Here is a 16,034-nt window from a genome sequence, read left to right on the forward strand (position 1 = left end):
AACATTCTGCCACAACGCACCATCCAGAAATCCAGGTCTCCATGTCTTCCAAGCCTCATGCCCTGTCTTACAGTAGCACAACCAGCTTCTATACCCATAATGACAGCCATATGTCAGAAAAAAGGGCATTTTGCTGGGCATCTGTTTGTGCACTTCTTAATCAATCATCACTGCAGTTACATGTCAAACAGCATTTTTCCCAAAAGGGTAGCTGTAAAGGAAGGGGAACATGCTTTTCTTTGTATCCTCTATTTACCCAGTTTTTTCAACTACAGGGTTTGGAGAAGGGGGTCTAAAGCATGACCAGCTAAAACTTAAATATGCCCTAGCTATGGCCAATGCAGGCTTTGGTTTAGATCAATACAATCCACACATGAAGGTAAAGTCAATTAGAAGAACTGAAGCTAATGTTGTAACTTCACATGCACTGTGTGGAAATTTAGGACACTGTTTCAGTAGGAGACAAACATGCCTCCTCTTCTTCTAACAATACAACCTTCTGTCTGGAGAGAGACATTACAGACCTTATGATAGTTAAAGAAATTCTAACAAAAATGCGCAAGGCAAGAAAAGCAAATGGGATTACAATCTGCATAAGATGGAAAATTGCTGTGCTGAATTCACTTAACAAGCATGTTAGAAAGAAGGCCCCAAGGCTTACACAAGGATAGAGAGCCAGCTTGGCAAACATGAAGGCATGCTCCTTGCCACCATATCTAGCAAAAGGATGCAAAGTTTCCCTTTCATGGAGGAGGGCTGTAGTCCATATTGCAAACTGAAATATGCTGGCAAAGAAAGTGATAACACAGCTAATCTGAATGGCTTCTATTTCATTGTGAGACTTCTCTGCAAATTCACTGGTCAGCTGGTAAGCTAGTGGAAGCCCACCAATGAAAGCCAATGAAAGTATGTTAAGCAGTCCCATTAATCGTGTAGCTTTTGTTACATAAAGGAAAAGTGAGTGATGGACAAACCACAGGAGACCAATTGTTACAAATGAGCCAAAGTAGGCAAGGTAGTTTGGCCCGTATTCACTTAAAGCTTCAAGAAGGCTGCCATGGAACTTCTCCTCAACTTCTCTGGGATCGGGGACGTTGTCTTCACTGTGGAGAGAAAACTTCATTTACTTTGCATATTTCTGTTACACAAACACACCTGGAGCAACACTGAACTACGTTGCTTTGTTTGCTGTGTTGCTACTCTGAGCAAGTAGGGAACAACAGGCATCCACCTTGTAGTTCTCTAATTTGTAACTTAAAATCAGCATTTCAAATAACAACTCTGCAAATAAATTAGATCTGAAAGGAAATCTGAAACTAAGTTGGCATTCCTTTAGGTTAATGTAATAAAGTTGCCACAATGACTAAACGGTTTTTTTTGATAGAAGCCTTTTATCTGAAAACATGACTAAGCAAAAAGGAAGCTTTGTTCTTCAAGACTCCCCACCCCAAATAGACTGATGATCACTAATGATCACTACTGCTGAAATGTGGACACTAGAAAATATTTTGTTTGTGTTCTGTATCTTTCCAGAAAATCACAAAGTAACCACTGCAGGTTTCAGAAGTCAAAGACAATGTTTGGTTAATTTTATTTTCTCAAACATTACATATAGACAAAAGTTAATATTATATTTAACAACACACCTTTTAGGCAACACAAAGCCTTACCATATATCCAAAATGAGCAGCGTTGCTACAATAGCATAGACTCCATCACTGAATGCTTCTACCCGTTCCTTACTCAGAGGCTCACTGAGGTAAAAAGTGAAGGTTTCTAAGCTATGGTGTACCTCATCTTCATCTCTCTGACCTGGAAACAAATCCAGTTGTTTATCAATGAAAGACAAAATCAGGTAGTATAAAACAAGGTAGTTAAATAACCTGCTGTGACCTCCCTTTCTCTTTCTCCCCACCTGCTAAAATCTTTCTGTAGAAAGAAGGGTGCTGTTCATCCACACAGGTCAGTCACTCCACTTTTTTCAGCAGCTGTGCCTCTCCCTGAAGTTCTTATTGCTTTCAGGACAAGTGCTTCAGGGACAAAAAAGCCCTGTACCTTAAACTGTATGGCAGACCATTTCCACCAAGTGAATAATGACTCAAAACTATAATTGAAAAAACATTTGAGCTAAAACAATCAGATGCTGTGCCTCAGAAAGCCATAATAGCTGCAAGTCCTCTAAGACAGCGTGGAGAACTTATATTGCATGGGAGAAAAAAACACTCACTGCAGCATTGGGGCTGCACTAGGACATCAAACGGCCTGCTTTAAAACAAATCCAGTCTTTGGTCAAAAGGTGGGGCTCTGGAGCTTTTACAGGAAACGTCAAACACATCCCCAAAGACCGGACTCTGAACTGCCCAACTAGCCAAGCTGCAGCACTTCAAGAGTACAGACTGGACAAAGAAAAAGCTTACAGCTTCCAGAGGAAGTAATGAGAGGAACTGAATGAAAAGCAAGCGTAATCGCAATTCAGTAATTTATGTCAGCCACCTGAAGCAGTAAGACATACACAGATATGACCTGACTGCAAACTGTGGTGCCCCCGTCGCAGTAGGCAAAGGCAATATTTGTATGAGTTTATTCTCAGGCTCTGAGAGTCTGGCTTTAGCTGTTTCAGAGCAGTTCTGCCTCCCTGTCTATTCTTGCTGCCACGTGGGGGAGTCAAAAGTACGTTCCCATTTGCAGTGTACACAGATGGATTTGTACTAAGCTGACAGCAGCAGCAGAAGCACAAAGGTGTTATTCTTCTGAGTCACCTCAACAGTGCCAATTACAAAGACATGAACTGTTCACTGTTTTTGTGACCAGTTTATATTCCTTTCAAAGAGGAACACTACACCTTTTGGCTGAGTAGGTTGCATGATACCACCTTCTCCTTTATTTTGCCACTGGCAACCTCCTTCTCAGCACCGTTTAAGAGTAGCTCTGGTTGTTGGTATGGTTGTGCAATTGTTAGTGCTGACACAAGGAGAGCAGAAAAAACATGAGCAAGGAGCGTGAGGGAAGAAAGCATGGATTTAGGCTGACTTATGCCATGTGTGAAGGCACACCTTTAGACTTAGCAGTTTGATTAACAAGATGTAACACCCTAAACAGTTAAACACCCTGAAAAAGTTTTATTTATAGGTGCTGTGCTTGCCAGTTTGAAAATGTGGGACCACCCAGTATCGCTGGGACGAAAGTGATACAGGCATAGAGCTTCCTTCCTATATTCTTTAACCCCTATGCTCCCTTTTTAGAGAGAAAAAGGATAGATGGCCTGCAGCCATCATTCATGTACTTGTGTGTGTGTGCGTGCACGTGCATATTCAGGACAAACCAGAGAGGTTTTGCACTCAGAAATTATCTTTGAATGTTGTGCCTTACACAAATCTAGTCACAAATGAAGGGAAACCAGGAAGTGAGGAGAAACTGTTAGGAAGCACAGCAATAAACCCCCAAATCACTACATTCCAAGACTGAAAATGGAAGTAGAACTAAAATTACTTCATTCCAGGCTGTTTGGATAACAGATTGACAGCCTAATAACATATCTGAGCATACTCCTATGAATATTCTTACTCACCAACAATCTTAGTTTTACACCATGTAAAGAATCGAGTGAGATGCGGAAAAACGATTACGAGCCCAAGAAGTACGTAAGACTACGGAGAGGAAAATGAACACAGTTTAAATTTAGTTATCAAAATTCAAATTACTTTCCAAGTTTAATATTAAACTATTACTCTCAATCTTTAGGTACAATCACATAAAAAAAAAACCCCCAAATCTTGACTTTATGACATGGAAACAGCTCACCTGAAATGCACATGCACCTCCTGAATATTGCATGTGCAATCTAATATTGCTTTTTGATAGCTAATTTAGTACCAGTAATGAAGCAAGCTGAACAAGAAAGGAAATAATTCTGCTAACAAAAATGCAGTAATGAATTCTTTGGAAGTTAGAGAACTATCCCACATGATTCTTATGGCTCCCTTCCAACTTGAGATATTCCATGATTCTATGAGTCTACTACTTGTGTTCCAAAGACGTAAGTGGTCACAGATTTTGCACAGGTCTAATCACAACAGCAACTTGAACACTAATTTTACTGTTATTAATATTAAAAGAAAAAACACTCATGAACAAGGCGAGGGAGAACAGGGAAGTAAGAGTGCAAGAGGACAACATATTTTCAGATAAAATTAGGCCTTTTCATGTTTGGATTCGTAACTATTCCTTTTATCAACAGCAATCTGATCCCTCCCAAATTTAGGGATTATTTAAACACTGCTGAGTCCCATGGAATCTTTCTCACAATTCAGTTATATCCACCAGTTCCTAAAGAATAAGACAGAAGAAAGGAAGCTCAGGACATACCTAAAAACTAAATTTAATTTCCTCTCTCTCTGAGGATGGAGGAGCAGCAGGGACACTTTGTGCTGGACGGACTGTAACCCCCATTCCCTGCCCCTGCGCTGCTGAGGGGGGAAGAAGAAGCAGAGCTGAGCCTGGGGAGACCAGAGGGGTGTGGGGGGGAAGGTGTGTTGTATTTAAGACCTAGTTGTATCTCTCATTATCTTTGGTGGTGGTGGTTGTTTTGTATTAAATGTATGTTGTTATCCCCAAGTTCAGTCTGTGTTTTGCTTGTGACCATAACTGGTGAGTGAGCCCTCCCTGTCCTTTGTCTCGACTCTCAAGCCTTTTTGGTTGCATTTTCTCCTCCCAGGGTAGGGGTGAGCGAGTGGCTGTGTGATGCTTTTGTTGCCAACTGAGTAGGCTCAAACCACAACACTCATGGATCAAATTATGGATGGGTATCTATGAATTGAACACCTCCAGTGCAAAATAGCAGCCATGATCACACCACTACAGAACTGGCAACTGAGAAAGTCTGCATATTTAACATGGACATCATTATTTCAATACACAGTCCTAAATACAACTACCATAAGCTGCCGCGTCAAAGTTTTCGGTTAACTGGGAGAACTTACCAAAGGAATAAAGAAAAAAGAAAAGATGGCTGCTAAAACGCATAAAATTGGTCCTCTTAGGATAATCTTTAAGATATGATGTTTATAGAAATTCTGATTTTCAGACATCTGTATCTGTTGATTCAGTAAGTGTGGGTGATAGAATCCATATACTACTATCACAGCCTGCAAGGAGAAGCGCATTAGTGAAGTTACTACATACAAGTACATGCAGCATTTAAAATATAAAACTGTAAAGCTATAAATTAACAAATTCCAAAATACTTTCAGAACCTTACTCTTCACTCCCACATGGACGGCTGGTCTTAGAAACTCACAATACACTGCATGTCAAGATTTTAGTCTCTGCTGCAGAGCTCATCATGACCATGGATCTTACAGGAAGAGGAATAAAGACCTCCACAATAATGAACAGAAAGCAACAAGGCACTGCACCAGGAGAAAACTAGTGCCATTGGACTGAGGCTGAAAGCCCATGTTCACTCAGCCACTGCTGCATGGCTCAGTAAGAACCTGAGTAGAAAAAGTCAATTGCTATTTCCCCAAGGCATTTTTAAAGAGTGGGAAAGGAATTACCATTCTGTGGACTTTGAGGTCAGCTGATTTAGTTGCATAAATTTAGTTCCATAAATCAGCTTCACAGGACCGTGACAATGCAAACTTCTCACCTTACATTCAGACACTACATTAAAATAACAGGCACAACTTTGAAAAAGAATACAATACAGGAAAAAAAAAAAAGAAGACATTTAGCAATTTATACCCATAGTTAAGAAATGTCATTTTAGTTCTACCCAAGAAAATCTATTCAAAGCGAAAATGTAAATGGGTAGCTCCAATACCTGTATAAGGCCAATGACAACAGCACAGACACTGAACAGGAAAATGCCGAAAGGTACCTCTGGAAAGGAGGCCATTAAGGAAAACTAGAAAAAAATGCAACTAAATCAAGTACTTAATCAAGAAGCAATGTAAATAACAGTAGAAAAACAGAAGCACTCTTCATTCAATACTGAAACTCAGAAACCTAAACAATACTTCGCATTTGAACATCATTCACTAAATGCAATTTCTAGCCACAAATACATGCAGGCATCCCAATCAAAGGCATCTGGAGAGATGGCTTTGCTCTCGTGTTGATACTGTAAAACCTTAACCTCTCTGATACTATGTCTCCACAAAACTACAGACTGGCTTGTAGCTGAGCGTAAAGTTTAACAGTGTTTTCAGTGGACAAGATATTCATAGCTTTGAAAATTCTTAATATTAGGATACCTTTTGGAATCTTTTAATTTCTCTACCTCCATGGCTCCCTGTTGTATTAATTTCTGCAGCTTCATTAGAGGAAAAAAAAAAGCAGGGAGTAGTATTAGGGTAACATTGACAACTTTCCAAAAATTATTTCAGCTCCAAGGCAAAGTAAAAAGTATGTGATCTCGCTGATAAAGACAGTTTTACTGACCACAAACTTATTCTTTGCAGACTAATATATAAGATAGATATATCCAAAAAGAAACAGGTGCCTGTCATATAAATCTGTTCTACACATACAATAAAAGTCAAGATACATTTTAAGCAACTGTGTTGTTCTGCTAATACGGTGTTCAGTTGCAAATATTCTGGCTAGGTCTAAAGGTCATCTGACCAGAAATTGTGCAGAACATCAAATTTGCAGATTTAAAAAAATGAATGATTGATTGCTAGAATCAACCTTGCTGAACAAGTCAAAAGTGATACCAAAAACTGTCTAGATTACAAAAGGAAAATGTTCTGTCATCTAAAGAGGAGTTTGAACAGCTTTAGTTCCCTTACAAAATGCAAAATTCTCATCAAGCAAATTTGATATTTTTCAATATAGCTGCTTTCTTAAAAGAAATCATGGGAAATTATGACTTCCCATGATCTCTGCCAGGTCTATAACATGCAGTAATTGAAGGCTATATGTCCTCATGAATTTTAAAAAATTAAGGCTTAACTATTACCATGGATTCAGGGTTTATAAAACAGTAACACTTTCCTGGGTTTCTGAATACTTTGATAATCCAAATAAATAAAGAAAAAAAACTCAGTAATTTAAACATCTGTCAAATTTTAGAAAAGTACTTACTGTGTATGGCAAGAAAGTTATTATCATCATACAAGCCTAAAAAAGAAAAAAATGTACTGAAACACCAGGTAAAATACAAAGCAAGCAATTCTCTCATTAAAGATGTGTCCAGAGAATGAAACACAAACAGATCAAATGCTCGTGCTCCGTCATGAAAAAAACCCCACATTCCTGAAGTTGCTGAGCTTTGACTATATCAAATGGCTAGTTCTGTACACATCTTTCATGTTTGCTAGCCAAACTGTACAGGCTAATTTCAGAAAACACTATAGTTTTGTTACCAATACGACGTGTAAGAGTTTTGCTATGGTTCTTAACAGACTTCTTTCTAAAGTAGCAGTGCCAAAAGTTCCACACTTCTTAAAGAGGTGTTTCTGATTTGTCAAAAACATTAATCTCAGATCATAAATATTTCATATATAAAAAAGATAAACTAAAAAAAAACCACCTCAAGCCCAAAGCATTGCTTTGAAAGCTATTATAGATAAGAATTACATGCCTTAAGGTAGTCCTTTGACATAATTTTCTGTAATATTATCTCATGGAGTTTAAACTCAGTATTTTTATTAACAAAATTAAATTGTGTGGTTGCACACTGTCAGAGAACAGAATTTTAAACAATATAGCAAAATACAAAGCTCTAGGTGAAAGCAAGAATACGTTCACCATTGTAGCATCCTATTACAACTATTAGTAACCAAGATATTAGAGGGTGGCTTGTTAAAAAACATAAATAAATGAAGAATCTTTAAGAGGTAAGATTGAGGCAAGGCTAGAGCTCAAAACGCTGATTCAGAGATTGGTCTCTCAGTGGTAGCTTTCGGAAGACCATTTAATCCTCTGTTTCAAACAAGCTTCAGAATGAATTTTTGAGCAACTTAAACAGAGAAATGACTGAAAACATAACTGTAATTCAAACCTACCACTAAGATTTTTTGCCACAAAAGACCTAACATTTCATTTTCTTAAGCCTGGAGGACAGATACTTCACCTGGACACAGAACAGTCAAAAACTTTTGCCACAGGTGCCTCTTCATTTCCCTCACATGAACATCCAGCTAACCTGTTGCAGAGCTAATGTTGGCTTATAGTAAAACCTTATATGCAGGTTAAAAGCAAGTTAGTTATCAATCAACCACTTTGGCAAGGAGGATTTCAAGCTTTTTGTGTCTCACTGACCTGGGAATCTGGCAGAGTTATGCTAATTAGAAACTTTTGGATATGTACACACAGACTTAAGAAAAAATGGCCTGTACTTGCTAGTTAAATATCCAGCATGTCTGACAAGACTCACCAGATTTAGAAGAGCGAGGACATCATCTATAAGCTCTATGACCTGAAACAACCTGTCAAGGCAAGGCAAGATATCATGAACAAGACAGCTCCCAAAATATGTTTTACAACACTGTATACAAATTGCATATTTATGATATTATAGAGGAACCTGATTTCCTTTGCTCTAGAATTTATACAAGTAGTCCAGGTGCTACTAAAATGCATTATCTCAAAGTAATGGAAGTAATTTGTTTGAAAAATTTGAAAAGTGAGGTATGAACAGTCAAGTTCAATCATGAAGCAGTTATTAAGAATCTCATTTCTATTTGAAGGACAAGTGGTATATGATTTAGCAAACTGGCTCCCTGCCCCTCCCCCCTCCTTCCTCTACACCTGAAATTATATATTTACTTTGAAGTAAATTTCATCATTGTTAACAGCCAATTCATCTGTGAAAAAGTGATCCAGATGTCAGTTCTGACCCTTCAAGTCACACACCAAAAACCTAAGAAGGCAGTGAGCTACGGATGGATATCATTCCATGGAAAATGGAAGGTACAGGGGGTGATTTGGGAGCAGGAGTTGATAGCGATTCTCTGGAGGACTAGCCACTTCACTGTAGGATGAAATGCAGCCAGGTCACAGGGCAGACTACTGGTCTGATTTCTCCCACAACAGTTTTGTTTCAGAACAGCTGTATCTTTTGCCACCTGACACACCTGGGACAGGACAGCCAGCGAACCACTAGTGAGCTGCACAGGGCTTGGGAGCCACAGGACAACTATCATCAGCTGTGAATTAATCACCTCATCAATTAATCACACAGGTAAAGCCCAGAACTAACTGGAGCCTGTGCTCACTGCTCAAGCAAATGCTTCTAAAACATGAACAAAGGCAGACTTCCACCAGCAGGCACTGTTCACCGCTCACACAAGAATATGAACAAATTATTTGATACTCTGATGCCAAAATAAAAATATAAGCACCAGACTGACTTTCACTTGTCAGACGAAACAATGTTGTGTAGGGATCTGGGCCCTGCAGTAGCACTGCAAAGATCTTCCAGAGCAGATCCAGATGTTCAGAGTCCTCCTAGAGTCTCATTTTTCTCTGTCTCATATGCCATTGTGAAGAGCTATTATTCTGATTTTCTCTGAGTTTTACTTGGGAGTAGGCAAGTTCATGCTGTCTGGAACAGAGTATTTTCGGAATGTTAAGGCTTAAAAGTACTTCTCCTGAAGATAAGGCATAGTTACTACTATGCAAAGAAAACAAGCATTTCTTCCAAACTGTCCCACACCTTGTAAATGAAATTCCTGATCCTCACAAGTGTCAAATCAATAGAACCAATCACCCTCCATAAACCCCTAAATTATTCAAAGACTATGCCTTAGCATTTACTTATGTAAGCAAAGAAAAACAATGTGATAAAAGCACTGACGTGAAGTATCACCTTAAAGTATTGAATTACAGGTTGGATACCTCTAATTAGAATGCAGTCAATCCACTTAAGGAAAGAATATAGCAACATTTTCAAAATTCAAGCAAAAACTGTCCTGATTCTAGTACGATGCCTGCATGTCAGTTTCTTTTTAACTACCAAGACACAGGTAGTGGTGGTGTCCACAGCTCTGTGAAAGGCAACAACTGCAACATTACAACTGATTTTGTGAGAAGCACTGCTGAGGACTGAGAAGACACAAGTCTTAGGCCAGCTGTATTATATCAGTTCCTTTGTTAGCACCCAAGTTACAAAGTCATGCTTTTTCAGCTTAATTAGAAGTTTAACTCCATCTAGAATATGAAGTAAAATGAAAAGTCACTTCAATTTAAAAGATATATAATGCTCATTTTTCTCTGTATCACTGTGTGAGTTCTGTAAGAGTACAGTTATTCACTGCTTAGGGTAGCATTTCTTTACAATGAATTTTTATATTATCCAAGGAAAGACAATTCAGAAATATATCATCAAGACAGAAATGTATCAGACACACGGTTACCTCCTGTCCTTTTAAAAATAGTTTTTCTTTAGCTTTGGACTTAAACACTGTGTTCCTACCTTACATGAGCTGCCCATGCCACTGTGACTATTAAGAAGGTCATCAAGTAGACTGCAATTTTTGCTAGAAGAAGTTGCTGAACACTTTCACCCAGTTTCTGAAAGTGACACCCAGAAACAAAGAAATGTTACATTGCGAAGTTATTAGCAATATCTGCAAATGAAGAAGAACATGCAGTTGTGTAATAAGTTTTTGTAAATATCTGCCAAGAATGTAGCTCTCTTTCAACAATCTTTTTACTACCATGCAGAGGAACTGGTTTATTAGACACTTGGAAGTATGCTGAAATGCATAGTTAGCGGAAATGCTCTGTTCACCTTGTGATTAATTTATGCACTCCCTCATTGCTGTTACTGTGATAATGCATTTCAGAGGGCTGGCCACAAAATGCCTTTTTAGCACTGACTGCTGCAGTAGAAACATCACAGGTTTTCATGTGATGAATGTTAACAATGAGGAAGTGGAGGGCTTAACCACAGCAAATTTTGAACATACCACCCCAATACCTTAACTAAACTCATGGGGTGTATTTGCCATGCTATGGATCATACTTCAGTTTCCTAAACTGAGATAAAATATTTGTCTAGGTCTGTTTTTAAGAGCAGAAAAGTAAATAACAATTTTTAAAAACATGTAAACTTTCTCAAATGACTGATTTATGCTTCATAACATTCCTGTTTCTTTCAGAATTAGTTTCTTGTCTGTGGTCTTCTTTTTCCACCTCTGCTTATTCTGATCACATTTATGATTAACCTGATTTTAAAACCAGCATTCAGCTTGCACTACATAAGCAGCTTCTCTAAGTGACAATCTATTACCAAAAAGAGCAGATGCTTTCTGAAAGATGTTTTGCTAGATGGGCAATTCATTTTTCATACAAAAGTAACTGGATAAAATCTATGGCCTACAATATACAGCTCATTCAGGCTTTATATCACAACTTCTGCAGATTACATAGATCTTCCATATTTAAGTTTTTCACCACAAGTTCAGCAGCTCCTCCCCCTAGGGGAAATTTCTGTTGGCTTTACTGTTGGTTACCCATTTGGGTTTTTTGAAAGTCTGAACTTGAGATGAAGTGGGAGTGCTACATTAGCATGTTACACATACTTGCAAAGACACAAGAAAGAACAAAACCAAAGATATATGATACCTGATCAGGATGTATTTTTGTGTGAGCCACAGGCAAAATCTGAAACAACAAAACACTATTAGTAGTGGGCATTCTTTTCCTTATTGAGAGCTTTATTAAACGGTAAAAAACTTCGTGTGGCCACAAATGTTCCTGAATCTCGCAGCTACCAACAGCGTACAGCTCTAGAAGTCAGAAACACTTTTCGGCCGCAGAAGGACGACGCTGTTACCCTCCCCCCACCGACTGTGCGCTGCTGCCGGCCCGCCGCGCTCTCCCGCACTCGGCTCCCAGGCTCCGGGACTGGCGCCGACATGTCGCGGTAGTGCTGCAGGAGCGGGGTCGCGGAAGAAGAGAAGGTGGCTCCTCGGAATCAGCGGGCAGAGCAGCGCAGGGACAGGGCGCGGGCGCAGAGCGGGAACCCCAGGACAAGCTGCCGCTGCACGGGCGTTTTCCCTCATGCCGCCCAACGGCGGGCCCCGGCCCCGGGCCTCCCCTCGGCGCCAGCCCAGCCCGCCCCGAGCCCCGCCGCCGCCAGCCCGGGTTCCGCGGCGGGGCCGGCCCGGGCAGGCCCCCCGCCGCGGCTGGGCCGGACCGGGCCAGGCGCTCACCATCACGGTGGCGATGATGGAGAGCAACGCATCGCTGTAGGCCAGCAGCCGGTGCGACATCTGCATGCTGCTCCCCAGCTCCAGCCCCAGCCCCCTGCCGCGCACCGGCTCCGGTTCAGCCGCCCCGCCGCCGGGGCCCGCCACCACGGCTTGCGGAGCCGACATAACCCCGCCGCGCTCCGCTCGCGGGCCGGCGGCTGCCGCTGGGCGGGGCGGGAGCGGTGCTGCCCCTCCCGCGGCCCCGGGTGAGGCGGGAGCCGCCGGCCGCCGCCGGAGGGAGCCCTCGCGGGTCTGCTGTATAGGGAGGCGGCGGAGCGCTTCCGGGGGTAGGGCGTGCTGCTGTTGGAGGTAACTAAATACGTCTGAGCTAAGGGCGGTTTTCCTTCCATCTGGGAATGTCTGTGTTGCTGCCCTGGATTAAAGCTAGTGGCTCATACAGGTGACGTCAGTTGGTGGGCGCCGGAGGAAGAAACAGTGTTACAGACGATGTGCGGCTGTGTACATCCCGTCAAAGCACCTCACAGCTAGTGTGTATACACCGGAGATTACACTTAACAGAGACTGTAGTGTCTGGAGATTCTCAGCTTTGTTCATAATTCGTGTTTTAAAACCTGTATCTGAATTCCACAGTAACTATTTTGCCCGTTTGTTTTGTTTTGTTGTTTTTTTTTTTTTACCGGACTATTTGACCTTGTACCATCACTTCAAACCATTTGGCGTTTTTCCTCAGTTGATGTATCAATTGAAGCCAAGAGTACAGAGCCCAATCAGAAATAAGCAGCTGAATACGTATGACAGATTGGAATGAATTTATAATAGACTTTCGGGAAGGAAGGGTCCAGCAGATACCCTAGAACTGCTGTGGAAGTCTCTGAAATTCATAACTAGGAGTTGGAAATAACAGTAATACAATACAGTCTAGTCAATAGTTAGAAGCACTTGCAGAAATCACTCAGCTGTACCCAAAACTCTGCTCAAGATAGGTATTTCTACATCTGGTGGAAGTCAGCTCTTAAACTGGTTGGGGTCTGCAAGAAAGTGGGTGGATGCTCTATACCTGCCTATATGCCAGAACTGATCAGCCTAACAGTGTGATAGGCCTGAAACATGGAAAGAAGAGTATGAGAAAAGCTGGGAATCTTGGCTGCACTCAGAAGCAAGAAGAGGCTGGAGGAAAGAGCTGAAAAGCTGGGAGGCCTTACGTGGAAAAAAGCAGCAGGCAAGTAGCTTTTTAACACATGTATGGGGAGACTCTCGTCAGGCACTGGCAATGAGCCTTAGCAAAGAATGGGCTGGGAGTTCACCTTGTGAGATATTGGTGGAGTGTCAGAAATAGTCCAGTGAGAACAGCCTGAATACACTTAGCCATAAGAACAGCATTTGTTCTGCAGAAGTTTCCTGAGGCAAGTATGTGAATGAATGGCATTTTCATTTGGGGCTGCTGATGTAAGTGGTCTGAGCTGGAGCGCAGCTTGTTGAACTGATTACAGAAGTGACTGAGACAGAAGAGCCACTTCAGCTGTGAGACCTCAGAACTCAATCTCTTCATAAACAAGTTGAACTGAAGTGTTGTATAGATGATGAGAGAAAATAGCACAACTGTGGCAAAAATAAACTTGTAAAACAAAAAGGGGCAAGCCTTTGGCTGAAATACTGCATTGGTGTGCCAAATATAAGCAGAATATGCAGACTTCAGCTCGTACAGGTACAGTTCTGTGGGTCCAATAGTAATTTTTTTGTGAGGTCCTGGGATGCAGAGCAATATTGAAAGTTCAGCTGCTGAAGTGATGGCATTTTTTAGAAGGTCTTCCAGTTCATCTCTCCATTTTCCATAGCACCTTTCTGAATCTGTTTGTACACTCGGTCAAGAAACAGCAGCAAAAGAGGCAAAGGAAAACATAACTCTTACAGAAGCAATTGACATCCCTTGAAAAAATTGACCAGTAACAGATAAATCTTGGCTGGGCCAGCTGCCTTGTTAAACACAACCCCACTGCCACAGGCAATGGAATAGATTTGTTGCAGGGAATTTAACTTATTACCAATTAAGAAACTTTTAATTACTGATTCTAATACTGAAAAATAAAGAAAACAAAAGGTCACTTAGGGAAAACACCCCAGCTCCCCTCTGGACACCTCTCCTCCCTGCTTCATGGTCTCAGTCCCTTGGGTGAGGCAACGGGGAGCATAAGATTGGGCTTGGTGTTGTGATTGCTTTTCTTTTGCTCCTCCGTGTATTTGTCTCCACTCCTCTGGCGTGGGCTCCTCCACTGTCTGCAGACACCTCAGAAGCATGCCTGCCCTATGTCTTCCTTTGTGCATCTGACCCTGCATGGGTGTCTCTCTGCTGTAGTCCTGCTCAGGCAACTTCTTGCGCCTCCTTTTTCTCCAGCATCCTCCTGCCTTCATGTTTCTCCTGCCCTGGCCCTTTTTCCCTTTGCTCTTGCCCACTTTTTTTGGTTTCTCATTTACAAATTGTGGGAGTTCTCAGCTGGACTGAGGCCCCTGAACAGAACGGCTTCGACCTTGGGAGGATTCCGGTCTACCCATGAGAGAACAGACAGGAGTAAGAAGAGTTGCACCTGCAAGATAAGCAAGCCCTGAGAAAGTGTCGACTACAAGACAAAGCATGCATGTCTTTTTGGCAGAAGGGATGAGTTATAATGAACTGTACAAATAACAAATGATGAGATTGTATAACAATTCTGAACCGATTAGAAAGAGACACCTCTGAAAAAGCTAAGGGGAAAGAGAGTATAAATGTACAGGCAATAAAGGCTTTTGCAGCTACCAGGCTTTCAAAAAGATATTTGTGTCGTGTCACTTTGTCCGTCTCAATTGTGACAACAAATGTTGACTTTTCTTTGTATTTTCTTTTATGTTCAAGGCTGGGCTTGGAGTATGTGTATACCCTACATCATAGAATCATAAGGTTGGAACAGACCTCTAAGATTATCAAGTCCAGCCGTTCATCTAATACCACCATGCCCACTAAACCATGTTTACAAATGCCACATCAATGCGTTTTTTGAACACCTCCAGGGATGGTGACTCTACCACTCCCCTGGGCAGCCTGTTCCACTGTTGGACCACTCTTTCAGTAAATAAATTTTTCCTAATGTCCAATCTAAATCTCCCCTGGTGCAACTTGGGGCTATTTCCTCTTGTCCTAGCACTAGTTACTTGGAAGAAGAGACCGACATGCACCTCACTACAGCCCCTTTCAAGTAGTTGTAGAGAGCGATAAGGTCTCCCCTCAGCCTCCTCTTCTCCAGACTAAACAATCCCAGCTCCCTCAGCTGCTCCTCATAAGACCTGTTCTCCAGACCCTTCACCAGATTCGTTGCCTTTCTCTGGACACACTCCAGAACCTCAATGTCTTTCTTGTAGTGAGGGGCCCAAAACTGCACACAGTATTCAAGGTGCAGCCTCACCAGTGCCAAATACAGGGGCGTGATCACTTCCCTGGTCCTGCTGGCCAGACTATTTCTGATACAGGCCAGGGTGCTGTTGGCCTTCCTGGCCGCCTGGACACACTACTGACTCATGTTCTGCTGGCTGTCAACCAGTACCCCCAGGTCCTTTCCCACTGGGCAGCTTTACAGCCACTCATCCCCAAGCCTGTAGAGCTGCATGGGGTTGTTGTGACCCCAGTGCAGGACCCAGCACTTGGCCTTGTTAAACCTCATACAACTGACCTCAGCCCATCGACCCAGCCTGTCCAAATCCCTCTACAGAGCCTTCCTACCCTCCAGAAGGTCAACACTCCCACCCAATTTCGTGTCATCTGCAGACTTGCTGAGGGAGCATCAATCCCCTCACCCAGATCATCAATAAAGATGTTATGACCAGTCCCAATACTGAGTGCTG

The 16,034-nt window shown here is 41.8% G+C and overlaps 1 protein-coding gene across 1 annotated transcript; it reads right to left on the reverse strand.

Annotated features, from left to right (window-relative positions):
* Nucleotides 1–439: 439 nt before the first annotated feature.
* Nucleotides 440–10,479, reverse strand: TMEM175 (transmembrane protein 175). The gene is made up of 8 exons (XM_009961280.2): nt 10,421–10,479; nt 8,381–8,432; nt 7,087–7,122; nt 5,822–5,905; nt 4,980–5,144; nt 3,569–3,647; nt 1,671–1,812; nt 440–1,103 (listed from the first exon to the last, which is right to left on the reverse strand). Exons 1-8 carry the CDS (start codon nt 10,462–10,464, stop codon nt 440–442), a joined length of 1,266 nt encoding a protein of 421 aa, XP_009959582.1. The 5' UTR covers nt 10,465–10,479.
* Between the last annotated feature and the right edge of the window lie 5,555 nt (nt 10,480–16,034).

The sequence above is a fragment of the Leptosomus discolor genome, chromosome Z (assembly GCF_034619465.1).
Source record: "Leptosomus discolor isolate bLepDis1 chromosome Z, bLepDis1.hap2, whole genome shotgun sequence".
NCBI lineage: Eukaryota > Metazoa > Chordata > Aves > Leptosomiformes > Leptosomidae > Leptosomus > Leptosomus discolor.

Coding starts and splice junctions, on each gene's coding strand:
- TMEM175 (XM_009961280.2), bottom strand. CDS start 10,464: ATGACCTTCTTAATAGTCACAGTGGCATGGGCAGCTCATGTAAG. Junction 5,906..7,086: donor TAACTTTCTTGCCATACACA/GTAAGTACTTTT, acceptor ATTTTTTTCTAG/TTTTCCTTAATGGCCTCCTT. Junction 3,648..4,979: donor CTTTTTTCTTTATTCCTTTG/GTAAGTTCTCCC, acceptor TCCTCTCCGTAG/TCTTACGTACTTCTTGGGCT.